The sequence below is a fragment of the Diabrotica undecimpunctata genome, chromosome 7 (assembly GCF_040954645.1).
Source record: "Diabrotica undecimpunctata isolate CICGRU chromosome 7, icDiaUnde3, whole genome shotgun sequence".
Classification (NCBI taxonomy): Eukaryota; Metazoa; Arthropoda; class Insecta; order Coleoptera; family Chrysomelidae; genus Diabrotica; species Diabrotica undecimpunctata.
Genome location: NC_092809.1, coordinates 37,981,020 through 37,998,858, shown reverse-complemented (window position 1 = coordinate 37,998,858; position 17,839 = coordinate 37,981,020). Strand labels below are relative to the sequence as shown.

At 35.2% G+C, this 17,839-nt stretch overlaps 1 protein-coding gene across 1 annotated transcript; it reads right to left on the bottom strand.

The window, feature by feature from the left end:
• Positions 1 to 1,754: 1,754 nt before the first annotated feature.
• LOC140446247 (uncharacterized) lies at positions 1,755 to 17,307 on the bottom strand. Its single transcript, XM_072538786.1, has 2 exons — positions 17,257 to 17,307; positions 1,755 to 2,263 (listed from the first exon to the last, which is right to left on the bottom strand). The coding sequence occupies exons 1-2, from the start codon at positions 17,305 to 17,307 to the stop codon at positions 1,868 to 1,870; spliced, it is 447 nt and encodes a 148-aa protein (XP_072394887.1). The 3' UTR covers positions 1,755 to 1,867.
• Between the last annotated feature and the right edge of the window lie 532 nt (positions 17,308 to 17,839).

Here is a 17,839-nt window from a genome sequence, read left to right as displayed (position 1 = left end):
AGTCGAGTTTTATCTTCCAACCAACACAGATGAGCATGGGTTAAGGGCAGCGCTTCCTAGGGGACTTCGCTTGAGTCTTGTGAAAAAAGGTAGTTTTGATTCCTGAATTTCACCGAACCAGAGGGTTCGCAATCCATTCGTGGCTAAAGCCGTTTCACGGGATAAAGTACAACTTATATAAACCATTACATCGGTGCTGTGTAGAATTGTTACATTATTATTCAATTATTTGGCAAATTGAAATTATTTTTGCTACACTATATTTCAGATTATATAGCGTGTTGAATATTTTAACGTTTGAGAATATTTTACGTTTGGTTAAACATTATATTTATTAGATTGTAATAATTTCACTATTCTTTTTTTTTTGTATGTATATCACAGCGTTTACGTGATGAGTTTACTAATTGTATTAATTTCATTATTAATTTAATGTTTATTTTATTACCGATTATACTTTTGAATTAAGTTTATTAATATTTGTATTACGTTCAATATAATTCATATACGTTATGTCTGATTCCATTTTATATACCTTTTATCAACAAGGTTTGTTCATTTTACCACGGATTAATTATATGATTGTATATATTATTGTATGTGCGCGTATTTTTTACTCTTTAAAGGCTAATATCGGCATATAATTGTATGTTTGTTTATGTATATTTATGTTTGATTTTATTTCTTTTTTCAAATAGAGTTGATATTCTACTCGTTTATTATTTTTCTAGAGGAATATACATACCCAATGCAAAAGGGGGAAACCAGCGAGTTCTAGATTGAACATAACATATTCTTTCCTCTTTCTAATGACCCCAATTATTATTATATTGAGGTCATCGTATGTGCAGAACGCAACAGTACTATTTAATATAAAGCTGCTTTGACATTTAAACGAGTTTGTATTCGATTAGCTGGAATACGATTGCCACCGAGTACTGAAACAGTTCTTCGAATTCGAGAACAGTTGACATTTTATTTGAATTTCAACAGTGTGTCGAATTCGAGCTACTAAACAGTGGCGCACCGAGGGGGGAGTTTTGGGGGTTAAAGCCCCCCCAGGACCCTATTCCGACACTGTTACTTACACATTTTAAGGACTCAAAATGGAGGTAACATCATAAAAAAAATTTTGGTGACCAACCAAAACCCCCCCCCCCAGAGGCAAATTCTAGGTGCGCTACTGCTACTAAACACCATGAGTGAAATGGAAGCAACTTTAGTGGTTTGTGAAATAATAGGTCTAGAACTTAGAAAACTCATACAATAGAAAAACCGTAAAGTCTGCGTACGTAACTGGATACAAAGACGCGATACATTTGGAGCATCTACTACAATATGTCGTGAATTAAGAACTGAAGATCGAACAAGTTACAGAAATTTTTTAAGAATGGATGGAAATCAATTTGAATATTTGCTAGAAAAAGTAGCACCTGCGATTGAAAAAAGTTCCCTTTGCTGAAAAAGTATTTCAGCAAGGTTAAAACTGAAAATAGTTTTACGGTTCTTTGCAACTGGTGATAGCTTTGGAAGCTTACAATATATGTTTAGAGTTCCCAAAAGTTCTATAAGTAAATTTTTTACTCAAGTTTGCGAAGCAATTTATAATGCGTTAGAGGAGTATATTAAAGTAAGTAAATTACACTAAGTACGTATAAAAACGCATCTCTTTTATTGTTAACAAATATTTAATTCTACTGTTCGTCAAATAATAGGAATTCATGTAAGCTGGAATCACTTCTAGAAATATCTGAAATGTCGCTTTGATTGTAATTTGAAAGTGTTGATGACGAACTTCCCAATCTTAACGTTTCCAGGTTGATGTACACGGGATGTGTACTTGGTGGAGGTTGAAGTGTTTGTACTTTTATTTTATGTAATACGTGATGAATATTCTTCTCAGCTTCTGCTGCCATCGGAGGTGGTAATTTTTAAGCGTAGCTGCCACATATTCACCAAATATATCAAAGCTGTTCTTAGTAGGTGCCGTTTTTGTTCTGATCGAAATATCGTCGAGTTTATCCAATGCTTGAGTGATTGCCGACATTTTTCGTTTATAGCCTCCCGTTGTTTGTTTTGGCATAGCAGCAGATGATGTTGGTTTTGCCATAGCAGTAGATGGTGGAGTTTTTTCTGGCGCTTCTTGTTGGGTATCTTCGCTAAGTTCATCACAATTTTCAGTGGCTTGAGATGTTTCAGTATCCTCATTTTGAGTTTGAGATTCTATTTGACATTCTTCCTCTTCATTTTGGCGTGGACTATTCTGCAAAGAAAGATAATTATAAGTTTTTTTTAGATTCCAAACACTGAAGAAGAATGGCGAGTTATAGAACATGATTTTAATACAAGATAAAATTTTCCAGGATGTGTAGGTGCCATAGACGGCAAACATATAGATATACAAGCTCCATCAAATAGTGGATCCGATTATTTCAATTATAAAAACCACTTTAGTATAATATTGTTAGCTGCAGTTGATCATGATTATTGCTTCCATTATATTGATATTGGGTCAAAAGGAAGAGCATCGGATGGTGGCGTATTTAGCAATAGTTCCCTGAAGCATGCCATCGAAAACGATTTATTGTCGCTTCCAGAAGATACTGTATTTGTTGCGGACGAAGCTTTCCTTCTTACTTCATCGTGTTGAAGATTAACACAATATCCTCTATTATTGATATTTGTGTAGAACTTTAGATCGTCTTCAAAAATAATAGGTTAACTGTGCTGGAAGCAGTGATGTATATCATTGATGAATATGTTAAATAACATAGATCAAAAATTAGAACCCTGGGATACTCCTGAATGAACCTTAATCTCACTGGAAACAAAATCCCTGATACGCACCATCTGAACTTGGTCAATCAAGTATGTTCTCAGCCATCTAAGAAGTGATTCATCAACATCGATTTTTTTAAGTTTAACTATTAAAATATTATGGTTGACCCGATCAGAGGCATTGGGGAAATCAGTGTATAGTGCATGTATCCCACAGCCCCACTCCATGGCCTTCCTCAGGCAGTCCACAAACACTAGTATATTACATGCAGTTGATCTGCTATTCCGAAATCCAAATTGTTGTTCTACTAGCTGTTTTTCAAGTGAAGAGTTAAGATAGTCACATACAAAACATTCAAATATCTTTGGTACGTATTAGACTAATTATACTAATGGACCTATAATTATTCACCAATGAATTATCTCCCGCTTTAAAAATAGGTGTTAAAAAACTATTTTTCCAGCATCCTGGAAATTCACCTTTATTTAAGGATAGATTAAAAATGTGAAAAAGAGGTCTGGATAATATAAAACAACAATTCTTGAGAAAGCTGGGAGGCAATCAATCAGGACCAGGACCTGTATTCACATCCAGTTCTGATAATTTTAAATAAATATCAGATATAGTTATGTTGAAACCAGTTAAGTTAGTAAGACCAAGTGAAGGTAAATCACTAGGTATGTCACATATTTGAGTGGAATAGACTGTAGAAAAATATTCTGCAAAAAGATTTACAATATCTGGTCCGTGACTGGATTCAACACCACGATAACTCAACACAGCGGGCAATGAAGGCTTTCCTCTTTGTGAATTCACAAAAGACCAAAACCCTTCAAATTATTTCCTAGTGATAATTCTGTTAAATAAATATGATTTCTGTAGCCTTCAGCGTTTAACAATTTACAGTTGGCCCTCAGCTGAGAAAAAGTGATTTAGATAAAAGATATTTTTTGTTAGCTTTCTTTTTCTCAACTATCAGGTCCTTCAACTCTGGTGAGAATCAAGAAGGGAATCTACGTTTTGAATACCTTTATAGAGGGATAAATAATTCTATAGCTAAGTAAACTATATCATAATGAATATTCACAATTTGATTCAGTGGTTTTCCTAAAAATAAATTATCAAAACAGAACTGTGATAAAAAATCAGTTATTTTCACATAGTCAGCCGACTTAAATTTCCTATATAAACCATGACTAACGAAACCAATATTATTGGGGCACCTTTTGGTCATCTTTATCTTAAATTCCAGTGGTGGGCGGTGCATACTCTCCCTCAAAGGAGCTTCATCTGCAATGAACACAGTTACATCAGCATCATCAACCAGCACCAAATCGAGAATATTACCAGTGGAATTCACAATAATATTGGACTGAAACAAATTGTGGTATGCACACATACCAGACACAAACTGCAGGGCTTAAACTTCAGATGCTGTGACAGCTGGTAGAGGAATGGTTGTAGAGCACATGTCATTTAAAAACCATTCATAGTTTGGTAAATTGAAGTCAGCAGCCAGATAATAGTATGCAGATGGATAAATTTCAGCTATTTGTTCTAAGGTTTCACAAAATATGGAATATTTCTCAAATGTAGACTTTGGTGGAAAATATGCTGTCCCTGTAATAAACTGATTTGCACCTTCAGTCACCACGACAAAAAATTGTTCGATTGTTTGGTTAACTGTTAAAGATCTTACTGTTAAAGCTCTTATGAACTGCAATAAGGACTCCACCACCTCCTGAGAATGAACTTGAAGTCGCAATACAACACACTTTGCAGAGCCTTAAGGGCTACACAAAGTGGTATTGGCTCCTACAGGGGTAAGTGGTGGCTCCCGTCTTTTGCCAAACGTAATTGGCTGAAGTGTTTTGCGTGACCTGAGTCTTCCAAATCTCTTGTGAGCGATCTTCAGTTATATTTGCTTCTGGGTAAACGTCGTGTTTCACCTTTACCACAAAAATCGTCCTAATACAGACCTCCACGTTGGTATGGTAGATCTGGGAATCCATATTCGTTGGATCAGATATACGAGCACTTTTTAGAGCACGTACTCTGATTTGACGAATAGTAATTGCTGATTGTACATGGTGTACCCGATTGGAAGTGTGCGCCATATTCAAGCTCTGGTCGGTTCCTGTAGGCCCCTTGATTCCGCACACCTATGCAGTTGCTATCCTTTCGGGTTTTCGAACTCCTGCAAAACTGTACACCCTTCCAGTTTCCTGGAAGCTTAGGTTTCTAAGCTTAGGCAAATTTCTAAGTGGTGAGTAAGTTATTGTTTCCTACCCATCCAGCTAATTCCACTACCATCGAACGAGATGGTCATCTGCGTCTGTGGTACTAACTTCGCCACGCAGGCCGGTATGGATACTCACATACGGAGGCTACGCTGCCGAGGGCTCAGACAAGATGATGACAACGTCAGCGGCATTTGTGAGCGTACATTCAAGTCAAACTGATCATCCTGGTGGTACCGAGTACATTCTTCACACTCCGAGAGCTCTGCCTGGATAAGCAATCCACTGCCCTACTGGTCGGGGAGAGATTACATCAAGGCAATACAGCTGCGAGGAAATTTACTATCAACTGGAGGCATCCTTTTAAATTCACCACATGAGCGTAGGTGCCGAAAGTTATGCGAACGTAACGAGAGCCTTAGTCACGTTCTTCAAAAGTGCCCCGCCGCCCACACCGAATTAAGAGACGTGATTAGCTTGTTACCTATCTTCGAAAAGCAGCTGAAAAGAAAGGACGGATATGCGAGACAGAGCCGCGAATAATATGTCAGGACGGAACTCTTAAGATCCCTGACCTTGTCGCGCAGCAGGGTGAGCGGGCAATTCTCGTTGACGTTGCGATCATCTGGGAGGGTCCTGAACCCCTAAGTACAGCCGCCGCCAATAAAACGGCGCTATACACCGAACCTGGATTCCTTCAGGCCATGCAAACCTGATATCCTGGGAAGACTATTTGTATGGCACCTTTAATCGTGGGAGGTCGCGGAACATGGTGTCAGTCGAATTCTCGTATCCTGAGAATTTTTAACCTTTCAAGGTTCGACTTCCGCAATTTTATTACAAAGGCCATTCAAGGTAGCATCCATATTCATAGTCATTTTATGAGGTCTTAGCATAAGTGACTTACGTAAATGTTTACTTCGAGTACAAGTACCAGCTTCTTACTATCAAGGGATCTACGCTTGTCTAGTTAGGGTTTTATACTATGACTATATAAGCTAGATGTTTGTTTCGTCTTTTTATGTCTGTGATTGTAATATTTATTACGTATATTTTTCTATTTTTCTATTTTTTGCCACAATTTTTTGCGAGCCTTGATTTGGCATGGTGACACTAGTAATCTCAGGGGGGATGGTGGATTCTCGCTCGATATCATACTGGTTTTTTACTTTCCAGATCGGAACGGAGAGAAACAGACCAGCAGGAAGAGGCCGGTTTTCGGATAGCGGGGGTTTGGTTACATGATGAACGTAGCCACCCAGCCGGCATCGCCCGGCCCACAAATTAAAAGAGGATATGGCTCCACTCTGATAGCCAGACGCGTTCATGTAAAAATATGGTAAAACTTGTTGAATATATAAATAACTAGTCATTTGTTTGTAATATTTTAATATTATAAAAGTCTACGAATTTCCTCGTAAATGTTTGAAGCTTCAAATTGATAAAGCCAAGGCCAGACTCGACATGTATGCTACTGATACAACTTTTGAAAGAGGTGACTCAGTATGATTATACAATTCTACACGTAAGAAAGGGTTTTGTCCGAAACTTCAACGAAACTGGGAAGGTCCGTACACCGTCCTGCAAAAAATAAACTGTCTAGTCTACCGCTTCCAGTTTTCAGCTAGAAGTAATCCCAAGGTAGTTTATATCAAGAGAATAGCTCCATACATGGAACTGATCCACCTGATTCGCTTCAATTGGTCCCTGATAGTCCAAGTATTCGAGGCAAATAACTTTAAAGGAGGGAGCAGTGTTATGGCAGTTTCGTGAGATTTATTCCATATAAAAAAAGTCCATTGATGAAAAAGAAGAAGTATTGAAGAACTGAAATTTTCGAGATGCCAACGAAAATTCCTAAAATGTCTAATAAAGTCTGAAACATGAGAAAATAAATAAAATCAGATGTTGCCAGTTTAGGAGAGTAGTATTTTAAAGTTTATAGTTGTCCATGTTATCGAGTATTGTAAACAAGTTGGTGTTGAATAAAGTTATTTTCAAAAAGTGTAACAATAATAATCTTCTTCTTCTTTGTGCGACTAGGATTACTCCTGTTTGTCTGCCTCTTATTCTGTTTCAGTCGTTGTTGACTGTACATTATCTTTCCACCTTTTTGGCGGCCTTCCAACGGGTCTTCTGCTGTACGGATTGTTGTTTTTACAGATCTACTAATATATCTGGTCCCATTCGGTATAGATGTTCGTTCCAGTTTTTTTTTTTTTTTTTGTTTTTATCCACCTGTTAATATTTTGAATTTTGCATTGTTCGCATATACTTCTGTTAGTTTGTCTGGCTCTTAATGATATGCCCGCTATTGATCTTAATACTTTCATTTCGATATTGTTAATTTGTTGTTTCTCGGAGGCAACCACTTACTCTTGCCGCTTTTGATGCTTGCCTTGTGGTCTCTGTTCTTATATCCCTATCACTAGTGCTCTCTACTCCTAGGTAATTGAATTTCATTACTTGTTCTACAAGTTTGCCGTCTATTTCTAGGTTGCATCTATGCGTCTCTTTACTGATCATTATACATTCAGTTTTTTCTACTGATATTCTCATATATTCAGTTTGTTTGCTGTGATATTCAAGGTGTGGAGCTGCCTTTGTAGGTCATCTTCGTTATCAGCAATTAGTACTGCATCATCGATATAACATAGTATTGTGATTTTATGCGCTCCCATGTGGTATCCGTGTCGTTTTCTTACTTCGTGAATTATTTGATTTATCACCATATTGAATAACAATGAGCTGAACGAGTCTCCTTGGCGGATTCCTCCTTTTAGTTCTATGCATTCTGTTTCCCCTGTTGGCATTATAACTCTGGTCTTGTTGTTCTTGTTAATTTCATTAATTGTCCTTATTATCTGATGGTCTATTTGTACAATACAATATTTATACAATAATAATCGTAATTTGTTATCTCTTAATTAACTATTTAAAATGCCATTCTTCGTTCATCGATAATTAGAACTGTGAATTGTTGGTTTTAAGTCCGTGACTATTAATTGAACTAAAACTCGCCTACCGGAAGAGCATCGATGGATAAATAATGATGATTTACTTTCTTTTAACCGCAAGAAACGTTGTTTAACAGTTGCCGTTTCTGTAAATAGATAGTTGTGCACGCGGTGTGGTCAGACTGTCAATCAGCACTTTATACTGCCTTTTTAATTTGCTATTCCTGCAGTTTTCAGTTACAAACTTGCAGAATTTACTAGCTTTAAAGGCGATAAATGTGAGAGTAGAAAAAATCACACATAAACTTAGAAAAAGGTCATTTTTTAAGAAATATATACTTATTATTACAATATGTACAATACTTACTATTAAAATGATTAGGCTGTTTTATAATGTTTATAAGGTTTATTATATGAAATTTATGGAAATGCATATTTTACAAACTTGCGATATATATATATATATATATATATATATATATATATATATATATATATATATATATATATATATATATATATTTTTTTTTTTTTTTTTAGCCCTTTTTTCTATTTTTTTAGCCCTTTTTTCTATCCGAATTGTCGAATAAAGGCCTCTCCCATTTCTCGCCATTCATCCCTGTTGTGTGCTAGGCGTTTCCACATTGGTCCTGCGACTCTTTTGATATCGTCGCTCCAGCGCATTTGAGGTCTTCCTCTTGGTCTCTTCGCATCGTACGGTCGCCAGTTTCCGACTTCTTTGTTCCATCTACCATCTTCGAGACGTTCGTTGTGTCCAGCCCATTTCCATTTTAATTTAGCTGCTTGTTTCGCGGCGTCCTTTATTTTTGTTTTGTTCCGGATTGCTTCGTTCGTTTGCCGATCTATTAGTGAGATACCAAGCATCTGTCGTTCCATGGCTCGCTGAGTTTTTCGAATCTTGTCCATGTTCTTTTTTGTGAATGTCCAGGTTTGAGCTCCGTAAGTGAGAGCGGGAAGGATACAAGAATCGAACACTTTGGTTCGAAGGTTTTGGGGTATCTTTTTGTCTTTCAGTATGTATGAGAGTTTTCCAAATGCGGCCCATCCCATTCTTACTCGTCTGCTTATTTCGGTAGTTTGGTTTTCTTTGTTTGCCTTGATATTCTGACCCAGATATATGTATTCTTCTACATGTTCCACTTTTGTTCCTTGGATGGTTATCGTCGGTTGATCATCTTTATTCGACATTAGCTTAGTTTTACTCAGATTCATTTTCAGTCCTTTTTTTATGGATTCCGTATGAAGCTCATCGATCATCGTCTTCAGTTCTTTCCAGTTGTCGGCTATTAGTACTACGTCATCTGCATATCTTAGATGGTTTAAATACTTTCCGTTTATCGACAGTCCCTTCGTTTCCCAATTTAGTGATTTAAAGATATCTTCAAGTGCGGCAGTAAATAGTTTTGGAGATATGGTGTCTCCCTGTCTTACTCCTCGGTTGATTTTTATTGGCCTCGTTTTCATTCCGTTATCCATCGTGACTACCATTTCAGCGTATTGGTATATATTATGTATTAATATCCTATATCTAGAATCTATTCTGCTGTTGACCAGTGCTTCCTCAATAGCCCATAATTCTATGCTGTCAAAAGCTTTCTCGTAGTCTATAAATGCTAAACAGATTGGTAAATTGTATTCGTTAACTTTTTCTATTAGGACCTTTAGTGTGTGAAGATGGTCACATGTACTAAATCCTTTTCTAAATCCGGCTTGCTCTACTGGTTGATATACATCGAACTTTGTTGTCAATCTATTTGTAATTATTTTTGTGAATGTTTTATAAAGTTGTGATAGTAGTGATATTGGACGATAATTTTTCAGATCTGTATTGTCCCCTTTTTTGTGTATTAATATTGTGTTAGCAGTATTCCATTCCCTTGGTATGTTTCCTTCAAATAGGCATTTATTAAAAAGTATTTTTAGGTACCTGATGACTTCTTCTCCTCCTTCTTTCAACATTTCTGCCAGAATTCCATCACTACCCGGTGCTTTATTTCTTTTCAATTCTTTAATTGCATTTTCTATTTCTACTTCGCTTATTTCGGGCATTACTTCAGAATTTACGTTTGTTATTTGTCTTTTCAGATTTTGCTTTGAAGAGTCGGGGGGATCGTTTCTTGAGCGGTATAACTCAGTATAGAAGTTTTCAACTATGTTTGATATCTGAGCTTTGCTTGTTTCTAGTTGACCTTGTTGATTTTTCATAGTTATAATATTTTTCTTTCCTAATTTCGGTTTGGTATATTTCAGACTTTGATTTTTCTCTATCACTCTTTCTACATGTTCTTGTTGATGTTTTTTAATATCGTCTTTTATCTGTTTTCGTATGGCTCGATTAAGTTCTTTGTATTCTGTGGTATTTCTTTTGTTTAGTGACAGGAGCTCTTTTCGTTGTTTCAGCATATTCTTCGATTCTGCACTTATTTTGGATTTTTTGTTGTTATGGCGGGTTGCTACTTCTGAGCTAGCATTCAATAGTTCTTTTGTTATAACTGAGTTAATTTTATTAACGCTGAGTTGTTCTAGATTCAGTGCTTGGGCGGTTTTTAATTTGTTAGCATATTTTTCTTTATCGACTTTTAGCTTTTCTGTGTCTATTTGTATCGTGTTATTAAAGTTAATTCTACGTTTGCTATACTTAATCCTTAGTTTAGCTCTAACCATTCTGTGATCACTACCCAGAGAGACATTATTTATTACTGTTACATCTTCTACGATACCTTTCTTGTTACACATGATGTAATCGATTTCGTTCCTTGTTTTTCCGTCTGGTGATAACCACGTCCACTTTCTTTGCGGTTTTTTCTTATAAAATGTGTTCATTACGAAATATTTGTTGCTATGTAGGAAGTTAACCAGGGTTTCTCCTCTCTCATTTCTAACACCATAGCCGAATTCACCAATATAGTTTTCGCTTTCTTCTAGTCGTTGTCCAATCTTAGCGTTGAAATCTCCTATTATAAGTGTGTAAGTGCTGTGATAGTTCGTGTTGGTTTCTATTATTTTCTCGTAGAACTCATCTATCTCTTCATCGGGGTGTGTTGAAGTTGGGGCGTACACTTGAATGATTTTTAGGGTGATTTTCTCGTTTATATTCATCACAATCATTGCAATTCTTTCTGAGATTCCCACATATTGTTCTATTTTATTAGCATGTTTCTTAGAAACCAGAAATCCTACGCCGTTTAGACTTTGTTCTTTGTGTCCTTTGTAATACAAGATGTTACCTGATTGCAATGTTATGCGCTCCTCACCTTTCCTTTTTACCTCTGCGAGACCAAGTATGTCCCACTTTAGGTCCTTTATTTCTTCTTCCAGCTCATAGATTTTTTCATCTCTGTTTAAGGACCTTACATTGAGTGTTGCTATATTCAAGTTTGTTGTTTTTAGCGATTTCTTGCTTCCCCCAGATTCCATGAAGCTGTCCTTTTTTATAAAGGAGTGGGACTTGCCAATATTGTATGATCTACCCACCTGGGGACTTATTCCTATCGTTTTAGAATTCGCCATCATTTTGGGGAGGTTATTAGCCTTAAAACACCGCGCTGGCCAGACGTGTTGGTGAGTGTGTATTCAGCCGTCCATTCTGGATCAGACGCTGTTCGTAGCCGTCCACTCTGGATCAGACGCTACAGTTTGTGATCTTATACTATCCCTAAATCTATCCCCTATACCTATACTATACCCTATACTACCCTATATATACCCTATACTATCCCCTATATATATATATATATATATATATATATATATATATATATATATATATATATGTAAAAGATAAAATCTTTTAGCGAAAGCGGCTGTCGCTTTATTAAATTAAATGGCCAAATATATGGCCTAGGAGGACAAATTCGTTAAACTTCCCGTGCTTGAATCGATATCAATAAAGCGTTATGATCTTTTCGGCATATCCCAGCCTCATCAGACACTTGGGCTAATACAAATTCAGTCCAACGAATGTCTCCCAAAACTTCACTACAACAGTAGTTAGCTTACAAAGGCGCCACCTGCTTTGGCGGCCATGAACGAAAACGATATGATAATATCGTTTTCTGTATCCTCTGCGCTATGCGAAATGTGTAAAAGATAAAATCTTTTAGCGAAAGCCGCTATCGCTTTATTAAACTAATAATATATATATATATATATATATATATATATATATATATATATATATATATATATATTTGCAGTCACAAAACTTGGCAGTAACACTAGTGCCTACAACTGCCTGCCGACGATTCGTGGCATAACCAGTATACGACCATTTTCTTCGAGAACAACCTTTGCTTCTTTATAGATATGGAGGTACTCTTCGTCAACTTTATGTCTCAAATCATTAAAATCATCCAAGTGGCTGAATGGCGTTATGAGGCCTGTGTTAATTTCCTGCAGTTGCTTTGGTGCTTTGGTATCTGCACACGTAAAAAGCCAGATGACATTTTTGACGAAAATACGCTTGTGCATCGTGAAAATACTTACTCATATCGGCAGCTCCATGGCAACCTTGACCAATCACATGAGAACATTTAAGTCATGCTTTTTAGTCATGCTAAAACTTTTAGGCAAACAAACATTTCCTCGTAAAATGTGCAGTGCACATGAATTATATCAAAAAGATTGAATGTAAATAACTTTTTTTTAATACTGTCAAAAAGATTATAAAAGGATTTTTTAAATCAATTTAGAAATTACTTGTTTCATATTTTCATTACTAGAGAAATTTACTTTCGTAATTTTTATGCTGTACAGTAGAGTGGACCATTGGCTGTCGAGTGTCTAGCGATAATCCAAAACAGCCGCAAATTCGTGAAATAAATTGGATGGTCTCATGCTAGAGTGAACCAAAAACCGAAATTGAAAGTTTTCAGTACTGCAGTTTACAGTTATACAGGTGTTATAAAATATACACAATATATTATAATCTTTTTAAAGTATAAAAGGTTCTAAGACTTATTCAAGAGAACATTTCTTTAAATTTTTTAGAAACAGCACACGATTTTGTTTACTTTTAAGGCCCTTTTATCAGTGAAGAAGTATAAAGAAATCGTTCGTTTTGTTTGTTTCAGGTTTATTAACACATCATTAAAATTGAACTAACAATACATAAGAATAAAATAAAAAAATAATAATAGCAATATTTAGATCGCATTGTTCATCTCATTTTCCTCTTCATTGTTATTGTCGTTCTCTTCTTCCATGTCATCTTCCAATACTTCATTTTGTTCAAGTTTATTGTAAAATTGGTAGTGGCATGGTGGTACGAATTGCAAAAGGGATCTGATATCATTAAGTTTTGCTTGACTTAATTTTTGTCCTTAAGGTAAAGAATGCTTAAGTTTAAAGAAGCTTTTTTTTGATGAGGGTGGAAATGTTCTAAACACCATACCATTGCTCGGCGTGTGTTAGATTTAGGGCAGAGGAAAACATCTGAGCCCATTTCCCCCTGTGTAAAGGAGGTCCTGCAAACGGATGCCTTTCTGTTGCCCTGCCTACCAACTAAAACCACCCATTCTTCGTCAAGAGTATATGGAATGTATAGGTATACAAGTAAACAATAAGGTATAAGAATACTAGGTATTAGGTAATACTAGGTAACAATAAATAAGTAATAAACAAGTTTATTACATACATATGTGCATACATACATACGTACATACACATACACACCTACGTACACACAAATACACATATACACATATCTACATATTCATACATAATATACAATGATAACCAGTTTTAAATGAAGGTGCATTGCCCCAGATCACTCTCATCCTGTCTCAGTTTCTTTCTCTTCATAATTTTTGTTACTTGGTCTATAACAAATTCAAAGTTCTCTCTGCTTTCCATAGCGACACGTATCAAGTTGTCAGAGAATATCTCTCCTAGCTTTGTTCGCATTATATGTTGTTCCGACGCAAACACCTTGCACCTGGAGATACAATGCTCCGCATCGTCTTCTACGTTACATATGACACAATTATCATCGCTGGTTTTTCGTATACGATACGTGTAAGACCTGAAAGATCCATGTCCGGTCAGGAACTGCATAAAATAAAAATTTACTCGTTTGAACTTACATTTGTACCACTCTATCAGATTGGGTATTAGTTTTTTGGTCCATTGTGCCTTGTCTATCTGTGCCTCCCATTCTGCTTGCCATTATGTTCAAGTTTAAAGAAGCGAGGTTTACAGGTCGGCCTTTCAATCTTTTATTTAGATTTACTGAATAAAATTGTGTTTCTTTGTTATGTGTGTATTTGAATTCCATAACTCCTGGATGGTCTTGAGTAAATTTCATTTGTTTCATTTTTAACCATTCTACTTTTTGTTCATCTGAGGCTTTTTTGCGATTTATCAGATATTGCTTTAATGCATCCATACTCTTGAAATCCTCTTTAGCCGTGCATACTACTTTAAATTTCTTCTTTTTAACTCTTGAGTTTGAAATTATGTTATGCCATTGTGTAACACATAAATTTTAGGACGATATTTTAACTTTTTTCCATATCATCAAAATCGCTATCGTTTTGTAGAAATGAATGTCTTGGCTCAGCAAACTTATGAACTGCTTCCTTTAGGTTTAAATTAGGGCACTGCACTATGTACATCCATAACGCGGCAATATTAATATTGCGGTTTTGGCCGCCACATGAGTCGGACCAAACAATCAGTATGTCCTTATGATCATGGGTATTTATGAATTTTAAAATACATGATCCTATTTCCTGGGAACCTCGTGAGGCAGTGCTCTCATCCCAAACATGCATTATCCCGACATCATTTTCGAAATTATGTATACCAAGATTGTAGCATAAAAGTTGCGTCTTATAGTAAACAATTCCTGTGGTTAGTTTAGGAAGAAACATTATTTTCTGAAGATCAAAACTAATTACCGTAGCTTTCCCTTCTTTACTAATCTTTACGTCTTCATTTAGTTCTGAGCGAGCTTACTGTACTTTTCTGTGGTGTAGTTCCTAGTTTAGTTTCTGAGCCTTTAACATTGCTTTATCTTTGTTTTCCTTAGCTGCCTTTATTGCAATGATCAACCTGTCACATGTTTGACAGATATCTTTTCGTGGAGGTTTAAAACTAAGATTAAAATCACGTCTGAACACTTTTTCATAAAGCGATCGGCTTGGAATTTTGTTCGCTCTTAAACTATTAACATCTTTACAGTCTGAGTCTGTACATTAGTGACAAATTTAAATTACAATCCAAGTATTTTTTGAGATTGAGTTTGTAGCGTTTTAAATTTTTTTTAACTACGAAATATTAATATGTTAAAAATTTGTAAAGACGCCCCTATTTGTTTGTTTGCAACGAAGTTAAAATTCCCCATTTCGTACATGTTATTTCTAACTATAATATTTTAAGATTTTTTTTGTCGCTGAACAGCGATTTGTTTACATTTAAATCCCCCAAAGAAAAAATCGTGTTACGAAGTTAAAATAATCAATATAATACGTGTTATTTCTTCATATTTGGAAGTAGTTTGTTTGAGGGTCGCTTTGTAACATAGTTGATTGTAACATCGCCTGTTTTAAAAACAAGAAATTTATGTTATGGACGTAAGAAGGGTCGCCCACACCAGTATTAGATTTAGGTCAAGAGGGAAATTCAAGTTAGGTTGAGAAGAGCAACGAAGCAGGCAGGTTGATAAGGCAGCTCGAGTTAAACATAGTCGGTAATTTTGTGTAATGGGTTAAATTTCAAGACCGGTAAAAAGTGGAAATCTACTCTCTGTAATATGGCAGATTTATAAAAGAGTAACCACTTGAATAGTTAGAGGATTTGTGTAGTATAACAGAACATGGTAAAATTTTAAAACAGTACATAGGGTGTGCCACCAGCTTCGTTTGTCGCCTGTTTGTCCCAACCTCGTTCCAGGCTATAGAAATCGTCTTCCTTCTTTCCCGTTGAGAACTTGTCCAAGTAGCTTTCCCATAGATGTCTAGCAAGTTTCAAAGTTAAGTGTAAAAAATGTGAATTATAAGGTAACATTCAGTATATTAATTTTAAAGTAAAGACAGACATTTTTTTGCTAAAACAATAATTGCTTTCATTAAAATTTAAAGGGATTTTGTAATAAATAATAAATTGTAAATTTTATGGTTTAACTTAGCTGTCATTTTAATTGTTTTTTTTTTAATTTAATATTAACATATGACAGCTAGCTTTATTTTTTCGATATTTATTTGTTTTGTTTGTTTTAAAAAAAAGGTTAATCTCTGTGCGGTAACATTTGTATGTTTTTGTAGTATCTGCAACACCTGGAGTTTGTAAACGAACACATGTAAGTTTTTTTTATTCTGTATTTGGCAACTATTTATATAGTATATTTTTTGTGCCATTTATATGTTTGATAACTGTTTGTATGAGACAAAAATAAACGTTTGATTTGTTTCTCTGATCTATTTTGTTTGTTTTTATTTAGAAAATCTCCTAACCCTTTATGTGTTTTTTATTTTAGGATATTTTTCCTAAATCCAGCAAGTTTAGGATTCTTAGAAGCGGCGTCCTTCCCTTAAAATAGCTAGAAGCCCGTCCTTGTTGTTTTATTTACCCAGTTGCCCAGGAGATTTATGTAAGTAACCCCTTGGTTTCATATTTTGTAGTTGCCCCAATCTCAACCCCCTTGCCATTTACTTATCCACGACCTCAGCTCTCCAACAACCCCCTGAGTGCCGTTCGCATACGTTTCGATTTATTTTGCTTGCCCTATCTTCGCCCCATAGTTTCTGTCCCCAATTTTTTACCCCCATGATCTTACCCTGAGGTAGGCAAAATATAAATTCGTTACAAGTTCTACACTAATGACTTACTATGGTAGGAAAACTTTGTATGTGATTTTTTATTGAATCCATTGTGGATGGTAAAGTTTTGTTATGAGGCACTTTTTTCCCTCTAAAATAACTTAAATTTTTACATTTTTTCTTAAGCAAAGCGTACTCTACTACTATTGATTTGTAATATTTCCATAAACATTTCTTTACATACTTTAATATTCCGTTTTCAAAAAGGATATAAAATTCACGATTTCCTGTTTTTTTTTAATATCAGTGTTTTTACAACGTCTTATTGTCACTCTACATTTTACAGCACCACTTATTATGTTTGTTTGAGTTTCCCAAGGCTGACTCATTATAAAACAAATTAAAAAAACTTTCTTTTTGCTGTGCTGTAAGCTTATTTTGGCATTTCATTTTGCAATTTCAGGAATAGTCATTAAAATATTTAGAGTGTATTACAGTACCTGAAGTATTGAAATATTCTTTACCAGTTGCCCTTTTTTGCTTTCGAACATTTTTTCCCCTTCATATGACTAGATTTTCTTTTCTTGTTTTGACGTTCTTCCTGATCTCTGGTATTTTCTTCATCTGTAAAACACAAAATTATTAATATTTTATATACGTAAATATTTTAAAAGTAACATTACTTTTTTATGTTATAATACATAAAAAATACTTTCAAACACAAATTCGCTATGCATAAGACAGACAATTTGGATTTTCTTTTGCCAAAGTGAACTATGTGATTTTAATTTTTTTTACAATTCCAATACAAAAATGATGGGATATATTGCTTCATTCTAATGTAGATAGGTAAAAACCATGTTCGTACGTTGGTACAACTGCTAATATTTCACTATATACTTTTATAATGAAGTTTATGAAATTTTATGTTAATAAATATTATTATCTACCCTCATTCTGTACTATCCAAATCAAAACTTGGATGGTAATCATCTGAAGACCCACTACTAAAATGAGCGAGTTCATCTTCACTAGAATTTCTATCAACAATGTTATGACAATGTCAACTATGTGCACGGGAAG

Bases quoted from the DNA above. Each gene is read 5' to 3' on its own strand.
- LOC140446247 (XM_072538786.1), bottom strand. From the start codon at position 17,307: ATGTTCGAAAGCAAAAAAGGGCAACTGGTAAAGAATATTTCAATACTT. The intron at 2,264-17,256 runs GTACTGTAATAC...CTTTCTTTGCAG, and splicing joins AGAATATTTCAATACTTCAG to AATAGTCCACGCCAAAATGA.